Genomic DNA, 20,607 nt, shown 5'->3' with positions numbered 1-20,607 from the left:
CACAGTTCCCATGGCTATAGCCAGAGTGAACAACCAATTCTATTTGAACTAATTACGTTCCATAGCGCTACGCTGTGATTGCTATGCTGGTGCTCAGCATCCCCTATGTAATTCGCTAGAGGAGCGCAACACTAAATAGTGCAACGGATGTATTTTTGACTGTGTGAGTGAGTGTATGTTATGGCGTTAAGTCTCAATGCACACGTCTTCCTCAGCGTCTTCTCCCTTGCAGGCTCACAACTGCATGTCTTTCATTCTGTAAAAGCTCTCCTCAAGCTCGCATGAAGATCCGTTCGGGAGTGTGAGGACGTCTTAATAGCATATCAGTGAGTTATAGTGCTGTTAATCAGAGGTGGGTAGTAATAAGATACATTTACTTTGTTACATTTACTCAAGGAACTTTGGGGATTAATTGTACTTGTCGGAGTAGTTTTCATGTATTATACTTTTACTAAAGTATACTTTTACTCGGTTACATTGAGCCACATTCCACATGCTACTTGTATTCTTAGCTACAGGTATTTATTAGGGATAGACTGATTATCAGCCGGGCCGATTATTATCATTTTGACGCATGTCAGCATTTTTTTTTTTTTTAATTCCCTGGCCGGTAAGAGATCATCAAAACCTTTAAATTATTTATTCACTTAAATGTTCATCCATTATTTATCCAAACCGCTTATCACTTTAATGTTCAGTTAACTTCATAACAGATACTGCTGACTCCCGGAACTGCCTGCACTTTTAGTTTTTGGTCGCACTTAAAGGGGAGTCAACCCAAACATATTTTTTTCAAGAATATATTCTATGTAGGCCCATTAGTTGAAACAAGGCAATGTGATTAATATGAAATATGAGTTAAGCAGCAAAATCCATCTCACGGAAATTGACATCACAACTGCTCAGTGCTCAGGTAACGACCAATCATGGCTCACCTGTTTTCTGAAATTGAGCCATGACTGGTCGTACAATAAACAATGTTTCATTCTGTTAAGTAATATGGATAAAGGAGACATTTGGGAAAAAAAAAATCAGGTTGCCCTTCATAGTGGTTTATTTTGCTTCATTTGCTGTAGCTATAGTGTATGCAGTTACAACTATTAACATATCATTTATTCCTGGAAAGACTACAATTTTAAATAGATTATTTTAAGAAAGTACAGCATCTAATTGTTCACATACAGTATACATAATATGTGCATCTACTTAATGTTTATTTAAAATGCAAGACGTCTGCATGTTAATGTGTTTTCCTTTCTCTCTCTCTCTCTCTCTCGCTGGTCTTACTATATTTAGAAGCTCACTCCCCTCAGTGTGAGCTGTCCAAGCCCAATGGAACCGACAAAGCTGTCACAGTAAATAGCAGACAGCAGCAGCATAGGACACCGTGCACCTCCCAGTCTGTCTTGCGCTCTCTTACAAACACACACTTGCTCATGAGCACACACGCACACACAGAGCCCAATATGAAGCTTGACTTCATCCTGTAAATGTTCTGCAATCCTACAATAGCACACAATGCAACTAATGCGAAGCGCATGTTCAATCAAAAGTTCACAGACAGTACATCCTTGTCCAAAATGAGATTTACTTATGACTCAATAAAGCAGACATAAGTGCTTGATTGTCTCCAACGCAGGCTTATTTTGTTAGACAGAGGGGCTTCAATGCCTCAATGGTTAGCATGGGGACAGTAATCCACACCGAAACACAAACACTTGTTGATAAAAAGCACATCGAAATACAGAATGAAAGACTTAAACGAACAAAGATAAAGGACAAACGTACGCCCTCTCCACCGAGCATCACCTCACCCCCAGCAGTGGGAGTGGAAAGAAAAGTGAGTGATGAGCAGAAGTGACGCCATCACAGGCTGCGATACACACTGCTTGGTAATTTAGACCTTGTCTCGAATTGAACCTATAAAGCCTTCAAGGGAAAAAAAAGATATTGTTGCTGCCTGATGACAACCATGGATGTCACATTTATGTTTTTTTCCAGGAGCAAGAAAAAAAAAAAAAGACTTGGTGAACGGTGAAGCATTTCATAAAACCACAACGACCACAAACGACTGTTATTAGACATTTTTACCACCGCAAACATAAATCTATCTTTTTACACTCGCCACATCACATGTTGTACTTTAATGTTGTGAAGCGTTAATGCGGACTCCCTATTTGAATGAGTACATACAGAATACATGAATGAAATAAGCGCCTCCAGTGACATACGTTACATGCAGAGCTGGGCAGTCCGTCCCTGGGCCGGACCGGTCGGACCCTCCGGCCCGGCCGGATGCCCATTTTTGGGGCGGAGGGGTTGGGGGCTGACAAATTTTTAAAAAGAGTTGGACTAAGCATGGCCGGAAGTGGATTTTAGTCCGGCCCACTAATCGGTCCTCATGCGTTTGACGTGGTCGCGACGCGGCCAAATTCATCTCAGCCTACTCGGTGAAAGGCTTCTTTTTAGGCTTCTTTCTACTCCCGCGTCGGCGCTAGCGACAACTGATTCACGTGACTGACGCATTGTGCTGTTTGCGACAGGTCTGACACACATGCCACGCACCCATCAGGAATTGTTGCTGCTCCGATCGGTCCATTATGTCACATGTTGCGATGACATACAGTTTCCCACACGGAGAGGAGAGCGAGGATGCAGCACGCAGCTCGTTGCTGCTGCAAAGAAAACTAGTTTGGCAATAAAATTAAATGCATCGTTTAGTCATCTCGGTCACTTTATGGTTGTAGCAGGTACGATAACCACAGTTATCGCTGTCTTTTTGAAGCGACGCCCCCCGACTTGGAACTCGACTGTTTTAAAACAACTTGTGTCCGGGAGTATATTAAGCTGCGCGCAGCACTCAAGTATGATGCTGCCACATCAAGGTGGAGTTCATGCACTTCTTCTGGTGTCTTCTACTTCCAAAAAAACGCCATAGAAAATCTGCTGTGTATAGTGGTTTGCTGGAATGCTTTTATTTTGATGGCCGTGAACGAAGGGAAGTGTGGAAAATAAATAACTTGTTGAATGCGACTTCTGGCCGTCTGTTGGACCCAAATAATTACACAATACGACAAAACCAACCCCGGGGCTCGCAATGGAAGTAAGCGGGGGTGATAATTTTCATGAATAAGGGCCATAAGGGTACCAAGGTCAAGGGGGGAAGGTTGCGGCCGGACCGGCAAAAAAGGGTCAAATGCCCAGCTCTGGTTACATTTATGTATGTATGTATGTTTTCTCAGCTTATAACAATGTTCACAATATCATCCAAGCTTCACAATATCATCCAAGCAAAACGTACATATTTTACATTCAAGCCAGATTCAATTTTAACCTCGTGCGGCTATACCTTTATCATCAGTCATCTGCTTTAATACATAATATTTTTAGAGAACGTCATCAGTCAGTCACCATCAAGGTCTTCTCTGTTGGCCAAAACACTATCAGAAGCGCTGCATTTGCAACTGAAATTCGAATATTTGTTCCAAACTGTTGCATTAATTTATTCCAGGAGTGTACCTTGATTTAAAAAAATAATAATAACAATAATAATAATTATAATAACAATAACAATAATTATAATAATTATAATAATAATAATAATTATTATTATTATATGCTTTATAGTCAACTCATCTCTGTTAATTGCATTTGAATCACATAAAATGATTTGTCTTAAGAAATAGCCATTTTTTATTCAAATAGATTTTAGTGGATAACTGAATGAAATAGCCACAAACTTGAATATTTTTTAACTTTGAGAAAATGCATCTCTTGTGAATGGTTACGTGTTATTTTCAATAAAAATATAAAAACATATAATTTTAGTGTGGTATTAGTTTAAGCAGACTCTACAATTTAGATAAGTACTGTAACTGACTACTGCAGCATCTCACACTATATTGGCTCCGGAGTCTCATGCATTGTCATTGCCTTACGCAACAACCCACTTCTGGTTTGTGAACATACCTGCTGCTGAGGATACTGCATGCTGCTCATGCTCATTTGACCTCTTCCCGGCATGCTCATTGGGTAACGGTGCGAGGGAGGCGGCGTATACGGCTGGCTAGGCGGGTAAGGCCCACCCCCGGGCTGCTGCGGGCCCGAGTACGGATTATTGGCCATACCGTAAAGTTGCGAGCGCTTCATCGCCATGAAGTCCATGGAGGACACCTGTGGGGGGAGAAATGACACATTTAAACCACCAGAGTATTAAAGAGTGCAAATTGTGATTGTCATTGTATATTATGAAATTAATTCAACCATCATCTGGCACGCCGCAGCCTTTGACATAAGTCAATTAAGTGCACACCCTCTACACCACATCGACAATTGATTTATGTTATAATTACATGCTGATTGGAGGCCTTAAATGGATGTCTGCAGGTCATGAATGAACTACAAATGGAATTACTTAGCAAAGATGTTTATTGCAGGGCTTTAGGGAGGCAACTTTGCTGGAGGAGGGCCAAAATAAAATGATTTAATTATAACACTTCTTTATTATAATGCCTGAAAAGGTTTTAATGGCGCTAAAAGTGTTTAAAGCAACGAGGACCAATAGCAATAAAAAACGTTATAGCCTTTTTTTTCCCCACAACCGCAGACCAACAGGGCCAATAATCTCTTGACAACGCCGCCACCTCACTTGTTGTTGCTTACAGCAAAGCAACACAAAACAGTTATCCCTCTGTTATGAATTATAAAATAAGGGACCAGCTTCATGTGACAAAGCAATTCAAGTTGGAATCCCTGGATGGAATTCAGGTCAGTCAAGTAGTCAAAGTAGCAGCTATCCAAAGAGCACTTGCAAGAGAAGGTGTCATCAATTCATTTCACAGTGAGTATTTCAACGTCTTTTTAACACTAGAGGGGGGTCTTGGTGAGACACTGGAAAATTCGGGATCAGTCCAGGCTAATCAGTCACCTGCAGCGACGTGTTTATGTGTCGGCCGGGCAGATCATGCCCACTTCCCTGCGCTGCCTTTCTTCTCTCAGGCTTTCACCCTTTTGTCTCACTGTGCTGGATCATGTGTGATTTATGACATTTTGTTCCTACTGTTCCTTACACACACTTTCACTTCTCTCGTCTCCACTGAGCATAACACACACACGCGCACACACCTCGCCACCACCCCACCGCTGCCAACTCCCTCCTCCCCAGCTCAATATCACCTCGTCGAGTGTGGAGAAGAAATTGCCACTGCCTCATATTGCCAGGCTAATATCAAGAAGACATGTCAGGGGATGGAAGCACTTTATTCAGCAGGTTACGTGCAGACCATTCGGCGGTCTGGCTTTTAAAGTGGTTTTGTCTACTGAGGCATGTGTTTGGAGTAGTTTGGGCTATTTCGCAGTGTGAGAAGGAAAAGTGTGTGCAGAAGGGTGTTTGGGTAGCGAGAGAGATGGTGAAAGACAGACAGAAAGGGCGTGAGGAGAGAACACAAGGGGGTCTGAAAGTTGTTTCACAGCATGGAGGTGTTTGAGGCCTCATGCGAGAGAAGATTATCTTGGAAAGGTCAACACTAGCACAATTTTAGAAGTCTAACAGGAAAAATAAGAGGAGGTTGTTTTGCGAGATGTAGTTACACTGACATCATGTTATTTTCTAGGGCTGCAACTAACCATTGTTTTAACAATCGATTAATCTGTCGATTATTTTGTCAATTAATCAATGAATGAGATTAAAAAACATTTACATTTCCATCCCTTTTTTTTCCAAACACATTTCAAATTGACACTGCACAAACATAAATTAATTATGACTCAGTTTCCGGTTTGCTCAGTAATATGTTAGAAAATGGGCAAAAACAATGTTTTCCGAAGTAAAAGCAGATGTTTGATTTTGATTCAACACAAATAATCGGTCCACTTTTATGGAGGACAACATAAATCGGATATTTACTGGCGAGAAGTTGAAATTCTGAGGATTTTGACATTTTTAAATAAAAAGATACAGAAATTAAATTGAATTAGTTTTCGTTCATTGGTAATCCATTCATGCCCCTCTACAATTTTCCTATATTACACCTTACTGGCAGGTCACGTAGCTAAATGGGATAGCCAAAATATAATTAGAGATTCAACCAAAATCTTCTGAAAAAAATGCACCTCAAAAACAAATACCCAGTCAGAACTCAGCAAAATTCACTATAATGAAATTTAAATTAAATAATGGCATTACAAAATGAGCGCCTGAATATGTCTCATATGTATAGGCAAATGTATTTATCATGTGTTGTAATTGAAAACAAGGATGTGTTTTCACTAGAACAAATAACCCTTTTTAAGAACACAATGGCTTCATTGTCGTTGCCATTCACTATCCAGCGCATTGCAATGAAATTGGGTAATACGCACCCCTAAAACCGCCTGCACCCAAAATACACTAGCCCGCTAAACTATCGTGGCACTCACCAAACACCACTCAGTGCACCAGCTACATCTCAAGCGCTCCTCCACTTGTCACAACTACTGAGCCAACTCAAGTAAATCCCCTCAAACAGCTGCCAAGTGTATACACACACTAACATTGGCTTGCAAAAAAATGTGAACTGTAACACTTAAAAATAGACTGGAATCAGAAAATAACTTCTAGGTTTGGGGACCTGAGAAGCGGATGCTCGATTCAACGCAAATATGCCCACACATATGTCGAGTGAGGATTTGTCGAATAAAGCAGCTGCAGCGAAATTACATAGTGCAAGCAGACACATCAGTCCATCTTCCACATGTGACATGATCAACACAGCCAGTTAACTCTCCTCCTCCCCAAACACAGCCTCATATCTGCCCTCATGACAAGTTCCACTAAATGAGATTTCACTCCACTGAAGGCTTCCTTGAGATATGCTCACCGATTCCCTCAAAGCAAAAGAAACATTTCTTGACAAATTGAAACGTTCCTTTTTTACTCCCCTAAGAGAAATGAGTGTACTTAGGGGGGAAATATGAATATGACATGAACAAAATCATGTTTGCGCCAGAGGGGACAGTAGACAAAAAAAAAAAAAAAAAAATTGTGTTTTTCTGTTTGGTCATCTGGGCATGCTATCAATGGAAGGGGAGAGGTGGGGGCAATAGAATTTCAAATGCTAAATTTAAAATTCAATTTATGAAGTGCTCTCTCGCTTGCATTCCCAATCTCAGGAGCTTTTTTTTCTTTTCTTTGCAAAACAAAGCCATTACACAGAACATGGTGAAATTACTACGGGGTGAAACCTGCTAAATTGCTTTTTGAGTTCAGTCGAAAATAGTTTTATTTTAGAAAAACAGATTTCACTCCTCTTGCTTTAATGAAGCGAGTTGTTATGCAGAGAGACACAAAAGGCTCGCCTATGTGGATTAGGAGACACGCTGGGATGAAACAAGACATAAAAACAATATTGGTCAATGCTTCTGATTCATATTATTGTGAATTACTCTATTGTTATTAGACAAGGCAGTAAAAAGGCAAAGGCACTCAAAAATAGTTTGCTGTTTGTTCTTCACACTAAATTATCACCTATTCTATCAGCACCTTACTGCTGTTCCGTGTACACAAACACAACACGTGTTTACATGTACAGCAATAAACCCACGACTGAGCTTGATGTATAGAGGACAATACTTTGATTAAAGGGTTTCACAGTCCGAGCAGACCGTTACATCCTCATTGAACATTCAAACGGGGCTGGGCCAATGAGGAAAAAAATGGGCATTCCGATCCCGATTGTTTTTCATTGTTATTGAAATCACGATTAATAAACAAGATTATTTATTAATTTCAAAACTCAACTTTAAAGGGGAAGTCAACCCCCCCAAAATCTTTGCAATAATATGTTCTATGCACCTGGCTTTCTGATAAAATTGTTTGCGGAATATGAGTAAAGCAGCAAAATCCACCCGTTTTTAGACATCTCACGGGGCGGCCATTTTTGTCACTTGTGTCGACTGAAAATTACATCACAGTTCACCTGTTTTCTGAAGCTGAGCTATGATTGGTCGTTATCTGAGCCCTGAGTCCTTACATGCATTCCCGCGTGCACTACATTGACTTTATAAGGAATCGCACCGCCAGAAAATCTCAACTCATGTTCAGTCTATCCGCAATACAACAGTGAGTATACATCAAACAAGAAGAAAAACAGGAAGCCTACCAACAGCATATGTATCGTTTCCACTGTACAGTACTGACATGGCGTGACAACGCTCTATTCCATTCAGAGCAGTTGGTCTCCCTCACAAATTAGGAACAGGAAAAGTTACCAGAGGTAGTATCTGGTTTAGTCATTGGAAATGCAAGCCTTGTGGGGACCATGCAGTGGAAAAGAGGCAGAGAAAAAATGTTTGCCATTGTGCGGTCACAAAATGATGCAACAGTCCAATAATAGGTGTTGACACGTCGATAATCAAAAAGTAGAAAAAACGCACATCTTAAAATTAGACAAAATATAATAGTAAAAGGATGAAGTCACAGTAAAACAGTAAACAATAAAAACATCAAGTAACCCAATTCAATGTTTCATTCAAAACGCTCCTTTCATTGGGAGAATGAGAATATTGATTTCCAAGGAAAACGTAGATAATGGACCTTCCAGGGAAAGGTTGAGCTAAAAAGCTCATTTCCAGTGACAAAACTCAAGTGTTTCCATTTGTGGTTCCGTATGTTTGCATAGGTATGGTGGTCTTCCTGTAACCTTCATAATGTTCTTTATAGGCTACAAGCTGCTTTATTGAGCAACAGCTACTTCAGAAATGGTTTAATCCTCCAAAGAGCAATTCATTGGGCTATTATGTTGCCTTATAGTACCTGGCAGTTTAACACTGTGTGGAACAAGTATGCTTTTCCTCTTGGACAGCTCCATAAAACCATTTCAGGTTGTTGAGTGTAACAATCGTTACAGTAAGTATTGTTTTTTTTTTTTTTTTTCCAAAGCTCAACGTACTTTACTTTGCTACTTCGATTTAGGCTTTAACAACACGACGAGTGATTTCAGGGCACATTGTTTTAAAATAGCTTTAGATGTCACCTAAAAGTAGAAGCATCAAATCCCTCTTATTGATTATCTCTTTTTCTCTTGGAGCAAATGCTGCCTGCCTTTTTTTTTCTTGGGTAATCAAACATCTTAGCCGTGTGAATTTGTGAGTAGAAACAAATAAGGATAATTATTGTCTACGGATCCTCTCCACCCTATGTGCAGCGTGTGTCCCTTTCTGGAGAATCAACATGCTGCAGTCAGAGCCGGTTGGTCTGCTGGGACAATCACTCTTGTCTTTTATGTTATTTATTTATACCATGCAGCAAAGCACTCTCCAAGTCCTATTACACAGCGGGCCTTGCGATGCCGCCGCCTGCAGAACAAAGCTACACATTTGAGGCTTGAAAACACATTTTTACGTTTGGGCCTACTGGTTTAGAAAACAGAATAAAATAGGAACAAGGGAGAGAGAAAAGATGGGGGAGGAAGGGAGAGCGAGAGAGACAGGAGCAGTGGGGGACGAGCTCGAGTTCCATATTAATGTGTGCAAATTCCCCCGCTCCTGCTGACTAAGATTAGAAAAATTAATTTCATGGATGCAGAGACAATACTGATGTCATCAAGCAGAGAGCAGAGGAGCGCTGTACATTAACTCTTCCCTATCCGGACTCTATTAGGGAAGAGAATATTTTTTTAGTGTCTGTTGCTGGATTACCAATTTAAAGTGGAAGTCAACCCCAAATTTTTTTTTTTTCTATGCAGGCCCACTAATTGAAACAAGGCGTTCTGCTAAATATTGCGTTTGTGGAATATGAGAAATCCACCCATTTATAGCCATCTCAGCGGGCGTCCATTTTGTCACTTCTGTCGACTGAAAATGACATCATTATAACCACCAATCACGGCTGACCTGTTTTCTGAAGCTGAGCCATGAGTGGTTGTTACCTGAGCCCTGAGCAACTGTGATGTCATTTTCAGTTGACAGAATTGACAAAATGGCTACAACCTGAGATCGTGTGGATTTCTCATATTCCACAAACGCAATATTAATCAGAATGCTTTGTTTCAGCTAGTGGGCCTGCATAGAACATATTCTTGAAAAAAATGTTTGGGTTGACTTCCCCGTCAAAGACTAAATGTAGCATGTGAGCGAGCCTCGATTTTGCGGTCAAATAGCTGGGCTGTATGCACGGTGGCGTTCCAAGAGTCGCTGAGTTACGCTTTACAACATAGTCTCATTCTGCATCTCAGCACGCATGCCTTGTTAGGAAAAAGTCCCGGAACAAATAACAGTGAGAAGCTCCAGTCCACAGGGAGCGAGCCGGAGCCCTCCTTTTGCTCAATATGCCTGCATAGCATATGAGGATGAGCTTATCCAAGGAGAGAGCAGAAGACGGCCGCCATGGAGGAGGTGGGCGGAGGCTCGCAGATAAACAGCACATGTTTGCCAATGAGGAGGTTAGAATGAGAGGCAGACTGAGAGCGAGAGAGAAGTCGGATAAGAGGCTGCCGTAATGCAGACAACCCGTATGCTTTTGTGCTTGGCGCAATGCACATAATTGCTCACTCGGCTGTGTCGCTCAGTGTTGGCGAGAGGTGTGCCCTCTGCATTTGACACCAATATTTACACCACAGACCCGCGCGCGCATGCTCATAATACACCCTTCCCAGCCCCCTCCCGCGAGCACGAGGGAAAGTTGCAGATCGCACGGTTCGTCACGGCCATCACAAAGACGTCATTAAGGGAAGGGAGGAGGAGGAGAGTGGAGGAGAGACGGGGAGGGAGGAGAGCGGCCGCTTCATCTGTCTCAAGTGAGATTGGGGTCGAAGGGTCACCAGAGCCCTTTTCCTTTGCTGAATGAGAGCTGGAGACAAAAATAGGAGGAAGAGAAGGGAGGGAAAAAAAACTCAATGACAAAACGAGATCCATCTGACATGCCTGTGACACCCCATTAGAAAATGAAAACAAATAAAACCAACCCGTGTGGAGGAAACAGAGCGAGAGCAGAGACCTCAAATTTGCCAGTCAAATCTCCTTCAAAGATGCCGTTTGATAAGGCTTAATGTATTCCGGTTGGATTTGTCAAACAAAAATAGAATAGTGCACAACTTAATACAAAATATATTTTCATTTTTCAAAATAAATTGGTTTTGATGCTCCAACTTTTTTTCCTCATTTTTAAAAAATCTGATTTCCCACAGATCTGTAGCATCCGCAGAAAATGTGAAGACTGCCTGGCAGTGCTTTCACTAATATGGATATTGCCTGCTTGTTTTCATGGTGCAACATGGACTAGGCCTGATGCATTCCGCCTGCTTCAACACTGCGACCCATTTCATTGAGTGGCCATGGAGGAACGAGAGGAATGCGCTCCTCGGCCCCCAGAAGCCCATGGAGGGTGGCTCTTACGAAACCAAATGATACAGAGAAGGAAAGAAGAGGAAGAAAACAATTGGCCTCAAACGCAATGTTCAGCGCAACCTTCCTACAGCTGTTCACTTCCAATACAAATCATCACAGCTACATGGAAGATGGCTGCTATGTCACATTTGACTCTGATGTTATCTTTGACCATAGAGTATTGATAATTAATAAATAATTACGATAAGGGCATCCATGTCCATGTCCAAGAGACTTGTGTCAGGAAATACTGTTCCACTCCAGTCCAGTAGGTGGAAGTAATGTGCCTCACACTGGCCCAACGGATGCTTTTTTTTTAAAGCATCATGTTCAGGGGTCACCAACTTTTTTGAAACAGAGAGCTAATTTTGTGGTATCAGATCAATCTGTTTAATTAATTACTATCATTAGTTATTAATGCTATTCAGCTATTTGAAGACACTAATTATGGAACTGATTTGCCACAAGAAAGAGCAACAACGATTTGGCAAGGGAGGAAACTGATAAATATCAATACTCACCACTTCATTTCTCGAAAGTGCCATGACCTGTTTGTATTTGGTTTTGTTCATGGTATGTCTTGTTTTCTTGTGGTTCATGTCTTGTCTTGTCCCTTATGTCTTTTGTTTCCACCTGTGCTCATCAACCCGGTCCCTTGTGACTTCCAATCAGCTTCCTGAGCCACTCATATTTTGGCCAGGTGTTCCTCGTTGTCTCATCTGTTTGCTTGTATTTAGTTCTCTGGTTTCTTTCTGTCCTAGTCTGTACTCTGTTCATTGTTTTTGTTTACTGTCCGCTGTCAGTCGCCATGTCATCAAGTCAAGTCTTGTCATGTTGAGTCTTATCTTCTTGTTTGTTACTTTGAATCTTGTTTTAGATCAATGTTAATTTAGTAGTTTTGATTAATCCACAAACCTTGTTTGCCTTTTTGTTCTTATGTTAAATCTCTTTTTGAGAACACTCCTGCTTCACCTACCAACTTCCCTGCCCTGAGGTCCACACCCACACTAAACCCTGACATTTTCAATGATCTTCTAACAACATTCATAGGAGATCACCATGTCCAATCGCTGATGTGCTATTTTCTCAACAGTCCAGCGGGCTACTCATGTGGTCCTTTAGGGGCTACCAGATGACTGTAGGCCCCATGTCAATGACACTGATCTAGTGGGACATTGCCTAATTTGGCCCCAATGCCAGAAGAGAGTAACCGGAAACATTCCCCCTACATTCCTCGTTTTTTTTGGTCAAGTTAATTTCAAATAAGAATTAGCAAATACCCCCCAAAATACTAATCAGAAAAACACAGTAAGAACAAATGGGTTTGTTGAGACCTGTTGGTGATCTGTCCCGAATATAGTCAGCATGTTTTGAGTTTAAGTGCTGCCCTTTTGCTTCCCCAAGTCTCCAGCAGTCAAAGCTGAATTACTGCTACTAAACATGCAGGCTAGAGTCCCTTCCTATTCCAGGGAATCACCATCCTTGCTAATGGAATGGTATTAGAGGGGAAGTGTTTTTCTACAGGTTGAATAATTATGAGCCAAGTCCTGTATTGCCAAGTGTGTTTATGAATTAGCCATGGTTATTCATGATATTGTGCTCAGAGTAGGGTGAAAATACATAAGTGAATACTAAGTGAGCAGACCAACACAAATGATGCTAAAGGGTCCTGAGGGGGCTTTCTCTGCCATCCATTAGTCAACCCTGTAAGGCAAAGCTTAACGAGCTCCTGAGGCTGGCCATTGGGGGAGTGGGAGCACTGTGAATTATGAATGTGTTATCTAAGGCCACAACACAATAGTGCTCCTCCATCTTTGTTATTCAGCCTTTGATTTTCTTTAGCACACCTAAAAAACAGATAAAGGATTTCAATGAAAACGTCTTTCATCAAATAATCAATAAATACCAAATGCATTGCACCTATAAACAACAGATTTGTCAAACTAGGTCACACACATGGTGTAGTTAAAGAGGCTCCCCACTAAAAACAAGGATTTACATTCAGGCAGTTTGTTTTGGACCACTGCCCAGTCCTCCGGGGTGAAACTATCCATATTTCTCCGGCGAGTGATCCATCACTTTAAAAAAAAAACACACACACACACAGGCACACAAATAAACAGATATCCTGACCTTACCTGGGGCGGATATTAGATACTCATTAAAAGTCACCTGAAACAATTTAAACCAAATTGATTTCATTATCGGGCCCAGCATGACACACAAGGGGCTCAACTTTCACAACTCAGCTAGAAATGTAACTTAAAATGAATTAGAAATAATAACTTACATACTATCATCTTTTATACATGTACACTTCAGTTCAGTTTGTTTACATTGTCAAAACGGAACCAACAATTACCCATAGGTTTAGTCCTACAAAGAGTACAATACCAAAAGGGTGTAATTTCGCGTACTGCAGTATGTTCATTGTTGACAGATAACCATCACTTCCATGTGGCATTGGGATCTTTTAAGACAGAGAGATGATTCAGTTGGGTCCGTCATCCTCTCCCGTTTTTGGCTCATGTCAGTGTTCTTGGTTGCATTGATCAGCTGTACCAGGGTTGTAATAGTGCTGGATTTTTCATTAGAGTTAATTTTTATTGTTTCAAATGTTCTGTTTTAAATCTAGTTCCTTTTAATTAGTTTTCAGGGGAAGTTTGTTAGTTTTTATTGGTTTAAAAAAATGCTAAACGTTTTAGTTTAGATTAGTTTTCTTTTTTTTTTTAATTTGGTGCACTTTGTATTTATTGTGTGCAAGATTAAAAAAATAAAATCACAGTAATTATTGTGTAGTAAAAACGTACAGTAGGTACTGTATAACAGTACGCAGACTTTTAAGTACGATAAGCACAGTGTGTCACACTGTTAAGTTAGATACATCACAACTCGAACATGATTAAATAAAACTAGGATGCTCTCGCTTTCCATCCCTTATTTACAGAGTTGCCAACTTCTAAAGTGGATTTGTGGCTTAAATTCCCGTTGAAAAGTATTCCACACGTAGCACGACAAGTCACTTTTATTTGTGAGTCAAATTGAAATTGGCTTCCTGAACGGATGGATGGATAGATAGATGAAAAGTACTTGTGGTTTTTCTGGCTGACCAGGTTGTACTGTTTATTATTTCTTTCATATAGGGAAAAGGATAGCCCCTGTTACATGGCGCCGCGTTTCAGGCTGAGTTAAGTGACAGCAGGGGAGCCCAAACAAACACGTCAACTTGCCGCAACCACGGCTCGTCGCCTCGGAACGATGTCATCTGGTGGCACTTTTTTATTGGTTGCAGCCAGATGACGTCGACACACAGTAAAAGAATAACAACTCACAGACGACTGTTCGACCGGCCTATCTTCTTCCGTTCAATGTTTGTGCAGTAATACCTAAATAAATACATTTGAAATCACTGACGGAGGTGGGATTTTATTCCTTGGGGGCCCATAGAGAGTACAGGGTCTCTCAGAACCACAAAAACGTTTTTTTAGAAGCCAAAAACATTCTTCTAAAAATTCACTATATGTTCCCGACGGTCGACGGGGAAAATGTGGAAAAGAATTCCTGGAAAAATCGGAAAATACCCAAAAGTCAATTATCTGTCCTGTCACTTGGGAGGCTCCAAGCATATTTCAGGGGGGGAAGTGCCCCTGTGACCCTACCTCCAGCTCCGCCGGTGTTTAAAATCAACCCCAATAGCTCATGTATTAAAGCAATTGACAAAGACGAAAATGAACATTTTCATCGTAATTAGTTAGTTTTTGTTCATGTATACATAAAATGTAGCTTCTTTTTTTTTTTAACTCTCATTTTTATTTCATTTCTTTAGCGCTAACATTTTTTTCAATTTTATTTTTTGTTATTCGTTTTCATGAGTATAATCATTGTGACCATGTCTCTCAACCTTGTTACCACTTGCTCAAACACACACTCCCGCAATACCCAACCTTGCTACCCTTGCACATCTTCTCATAGAGGTCACTGGAGCAGCTGCAGCAGATATGGGCCTTCATTTTCTCCTGTAATGAATGTGAACTTCCACTCTCCCGCCCCGCTGTGAAGATTTCCCCACCCAAAAAAGCTCCATGGCCTGGATAGCGAGGCCCAAGGAATTCCCCCCACTGTAGCCACTACAGGTCACCCCGTGAGAGGCCCCGGGCCCTGTGAGTCTGGTCCAGGCCTTCCATCTACTTGCCCCTGACTGAGAATCAATCACAGAGAGACTGGAGGAACGCGAGGTTGGGGAGCAGGGTCGATCGGTGAGAGAGGCTGCAGGCCTGTGAGGGCCCTGATGATGCAAACACCACCATTCACCCCTTCATTGTCGAGACTCAGTGGGGAAGCTTTATTTATAGTGCGCCAGTCCATAAGAAAAGAATATTCACAGGAAAACTGAATCAAATTAAAACTCAACACTGGATTGGATTATTCTCATAATTACCGTTTACATTGTACATTCTTCTGTTTCTACTGTTACCAATGGATGTTTTTATTGCAAGAGTTGCTAAGGAGCACAGTTACTTAAAGAATGATTTAACAACGGTATAACCACACAGTGAATCTAAATATGGTCCAAAACGTGAGTGGCCAATATGGACCTTTGTTGACCTTTTACGGTTTTTCTTTTAATAACAGCTAGACATATTAAAGGCTGTGATTGGCTCGTAACCCATCCGGTGTGTACCCCGCCTCTCTGCCCAAGTCAGCTGGGATAGGCTGCAGCTTATCTGCGACCCAAATGAGGAAAAGGGTAAAATGGATGGATGGACATATTAAAGGGATGTACATATTTCCCAAGTGTGGCAACATAGCTCGGCTGCATGTAATAACATGGTGGAGAGCAAAAGTGGGAGGGTAAATCTAGTCAACCACCAATGAAGTGATTTTAAAAGCGATATATAGGCACATTTCTGGTCTATCCGAGGGGTCGGCAACCCGTGGCTCCGGAGCGGCATGCGGCTCTTTCATCCTTATGTTGCGGCTCCACGTGGCTTGGGAAAATAAATTATAAGTGTCCGAAGTGTATGTTATTTGTCTCAAAAATGTGTATCACGTCTTCTTATTAAGTCAACGTTTCTAACTTCTTTCTTCAGACCACGTGCAATTTCGGTGATTAGCATTCGCCTTCTCCAGAGACATTTGACAGCACTTGACGTGTTAGGAGGCATGCGAGGCTGCCTGCTGACAGTGACACCAAGACTGCACAATATCTGAACAAAAAAACATATTTGTTTATTTGTTTGCTCGTAGTTGTAATTTGTGAGGGTATTGTGATCTCGAAATATTAAAATCAAATTGTATATCGGCCGAAAACCTCTGAAGTCCAAATATGGTCAAATTCTTTTTTTTTTTCACAAATCGATTCTAATGGTCCGTCCCTACTTCGTCTGTAATTTTTATGCAATTCTAGCCCAATTAAAGCGGTGAAAATAGCAAATACTCAAATAAAGCACGATTACACTGCGGGAGGTTTTCTTCAATCATAATTGTTTTAAAATCTTTACAAGCCAACATCAAAATCACAATTTAAATTAAATTTCAATTTATTGCCCAGCCCTAACTTGCAGTGAGATACAATTTAACCCGCAAGTGAATTCAACAAAGAAAAGGAATGTGACACAGCGAACAAAAGAACAATGGAGATTTGTATTTTGTGTTCTTTCTAATTTGTTGTTTCTTACATGATGTTTTTAAAATGACATGTTTTGTGCTCTTCCATTTGAATCCTGTTGACACATTTCAGTAGCTCTGTTGACCGATCAACACACTCGTGTGACAAAAAACAATCCTTTGGGTTAAATATGCTGTACAATTGTTCTCCCAGTGCCTGCATGGGTTTTATCCATGCAGGTACTCTGTTTTCCCCCCACATTCCAAAGACCTGCGTGGTAGGTTAATTACAGTCCCTAAATTGTTCTTAGGTGTGATGTTGGCTTGTCTATTTGTGCCCTGCAATTGGCTGGCAAACAGTTCAGGGTTAGGTTGGATTCATAGAGAGATTGGTTATCCTCTTGCAGTCACTCGGGATAGGCTCCAGCACACCGGCAAAAGAGAATGGATAAATGGAATAGGGATGGTCATAAATGTCCTTGGATGACTTTGAAGAAAATGACTAATCAATGTATTGATTATTGAGAATTGCACTGAGCAAAATAATGCGGCCAGTGGGAGATGTTCCGTTGCAGAGGTTTGCGCGGTTCATGCTAGCTGACATGTTCTTTTGTGCGCTTGCCATGTTCCCTACCGTGATCGCTAAAATGCAGATGATTGACTTCATATGAAATAAATATGTGAATAATGACAAAAGAGATGATTCCTTTTCCTCATGAAATGATTATGCTCAGCCCCACTACACAACATATTCTGGTACCTCTAAAGCTTTTTACAATGGAAAAAAAAAATCCCATACCAAAGTGATGTCAAAACATGACATATTTGTGTTTCTGTGTGAGTAGTCATATTCTTACAACGTGCAAAATGACCCCCTCTCTTAAATTTAATGACAACAGGGAGTTGCATCACAGATTTGACTCGCATATCTCATTTTTTAATGTCATCCACTGTCAGGCAAGTAACAATAAAACGCAAAAACAAATTTATGCCATGCATGATGGCTGCTCAAACTCAAAAGTTTTATGTAACTTCAGAGCTGTATATTTCCCCCGAACATGGATTGAATTTCAAGGTGCATTCCACTTGAGTGGTGCCACTGGCAATATACAGCTACAAATATGTTCAGCGGAATGTAAAGTTACCTAGGAGCACTTACACAAGTCGACCAATCAGTGCGGTTATAACACGCCTTACAAATGTGCCCCCGCATCAGTCAAATGTAAGTATTGTGTGCGTGCGTGTGCGCGCGTGTGTGTTTGCCTATGTCTGTGATCAGTGCTCACCATCTGTTTCCAGATGTTGTGTAGAGCACAGCCAGACGCTTGGCAGGCCTTCTGACAGGCCTGTGTTCCTTATTGATAGAGGGATCACAGAGGCAGAAGAGTCAGCCATGCTCAGCTCGACCACAATATTGTCCTGTCTGCTGTTATTCATCTCAGTCAGCCAGGGGAGAATGGGAGCTCGGGAGCCAAGTTTAGAGCTGTCAGAAATGGGCCAAATCAGAGTTGAATGGGTTTCAAACATTTGGAACGTAGCATGAGGAATGTTTGATTTGTCATACACATGCAGCCATATTACTGAGGCACAGCTCGATAATTCCTTGCTTTTTTGATTTTGGCTGGGATTTTTAAGAGGCATTTCAATGACTCTGAACCTGCCCTGCCTGGTAAACATCAGCAAGGGCCAACATGTTGGTGGAGTAGTTGGACTACTTCCTGTAATAAGAATCTCTGCATGTTCACTCACATTGCATGTTTTGTTTTGATAGTTTTACCTCATGCTTTAAAAACGTGTAAACTTGTTAAAACACACTTTTGAAAGCATTCCTTAGTGCCCGATTTTCTGTCACGAAATGGGTGACTATCATATCAATTTGAAGGAATGAAAAGACTCACACAGTCCTCCAAGAGGTACAGTGTGCTTGTTTCAAGCTAGTCATGACTCTCAGTTGAAGTTTAAACATTATATATTTATTAGGGATGGGACGAGATCTCGTGCTAGGAGATCTCGCGGGATTAGAACACCATAAGATTTCTCGTCCCTACACAGCACGAGATCTATTTTCTTATGACGGTGTTTTGGAGTCCGGGTGAATATAGCAGACGTCCTAAAAGGAGCTGTCACCGAATGGGAACTTCCGAGGCCAAATCAAGGAGTCGCTGTTGTGACCGACAACGCTCGCAACATGCATGTGGCGATACGTGAGGCTGGCTTTGAGCCACGCGCTAAGTGCTTATCGTGCAGGCAATGAACGCAACGCTAGTGCAGCTGGTCCAAAGTTGGCCGCGTATCATATTTGTTTAGACGTGTCAAGCGTATAGTTTCTTTTTTTCACCGATGCTCAACAGCAGCAGCACTTTTGACGTTTAAATAAAGACAGCTCGAGCTGCCCGCGCACAAACTAATTATGGACGTAATCACGCGCTAGAACAACTCTTTGTACATGATGGCTTGCGATCTAGAGCAGCGGGGTGCCGTATCTGCGGCTCTGAGGAGCCCAGAACTACGACAAAGTGCAGAAATCTTGCCACTGACTCAGTGACATTCCTCTTGTTGATCGACTGAGAAACAAATTACAATACAATACAATTTTATTTATATGGCGCATTTCATAACAGCTAGAGCTGTAACAAAGCACTTTAAAATACAGTAAATAAAAAAAATCAATAAGAGGCAGTGATACATCTATTAATAAATATATCAATACATATATAAAATATAAATAAATAAAGCCAATAAATTAACATAAAACACTATATACAATTGAGTTGCTGCCGCACGAGCACAGTTGGATTTTGTCAAAGTATTCAGTAAGAAGAAAGATCTCAGCTTTAGCTGTTATTGCAGCAATATTTGAGAGCACGTAACAAAAGTGACTCATGTTTGCATTTGCACTTTAGAGCTACATGATTAATTTTCTTGCAGTCTGTTCGATAAAAAACATTTGGAAAACTGAAAAAATTACATTAGGTACTTTTTTATATTCAGAATTTAGCAAAAATCCCATCTCGTCTCGTTCTTGCGGACTCAATCTCGTGAGACATCTCGTCTCGTGGGATTTTTGTCTCGTCCCATCCCTAATATTTAAACATCAACATGTTCATTCCATTTAACAACAATCTGCTAGCAAAATGCCGACATAGAATGCTAAACACCATTGACAGGCTAAGGGAAATTAGCATTGTCAAGTTCTGTGTTTCCTTGACAACAACTCTGCCCAAACTTGACAAAAAGCCAGATGAATTGTTGAAGAACCCAAAGGACAACTCAATTCTTCTTATTCTTTGGTTATTTATTTTCTTGAAGATGGGATTTGGGGTTGAATAAGTTGGAATAAGTTGAACAAGTTGGAATAGGTTGCTAACCTTCAAATTTTAAACAGATGAAGATATACATCAAATAAAGTTCAATTAAGCATTTTTTCAAAGTTCCAATGAAAGAACAATTATCACCAATGCAAAAGTACTTGATTACTTTTAATTCAATGATTTAATTGAAATTGAAATTGACATCATACTCAAGTATTAAGTTCACACAGAGTTTCAATTTAGTATGTTAAAACAGTTTAAATTAGCAAAAGAAAAATGATTCAACTTGTTGTACATTGCACTTCCTAAATCAACCAAAAAGCCGCCT

At 40.8% G+C, this 20,607-nt stretch overlaps 1 protein-coding gene across 4 annotated transcripts in view; it reads right to left on the bottom strand.

Moving 5' to 3' along the window:
• The window catches only part of arid1b (AT-rich interactive domain 1B), a 193,486-nt gene that overhangs the window by 149,475 nt on the left and 23,404 nt on the right, over positions 1–20,607 (bottom strand). For 2 of the 4 annotated variants that reach the window (XM_086049680.1, XM_086049681.1), the window contains exon 2: positions 3,970–4,173. In XM_086049680.1, the coding sequence (XP_085905806.1) occupies positions 3,970–4,173 (204 nt within the window). Of the gene's footprint in view, positions 1–3,969; positions 4,174–11,564; positions 11,639–11,882; positions 12,001–20,607 lie in introns of those variants that run through there. The other 2 variants (XM_086049682.1, XM_086049683.1) reach the window with 2 other exon arrangements.

This window comes from Filicampus tigris, chromosome 13, assembly GCF_054856515.1.
Source record: "Filicampus tigris isolate MCC_2025a chromosome 13, RoL_Ftig_1.0, whole genome shotgun sequence".
Classification (NCBI taxonomy): Eukaryota; Metazoa; Chordata; class Actinopteri; order Syngnathiformes; family Syngnathidae; genus Filicampus; species Filicampus tigris.
Note: the sequence above shows the minus strand (reverse complement) of the source record. Positions and strands in the feature narration are given on the sequence as shown.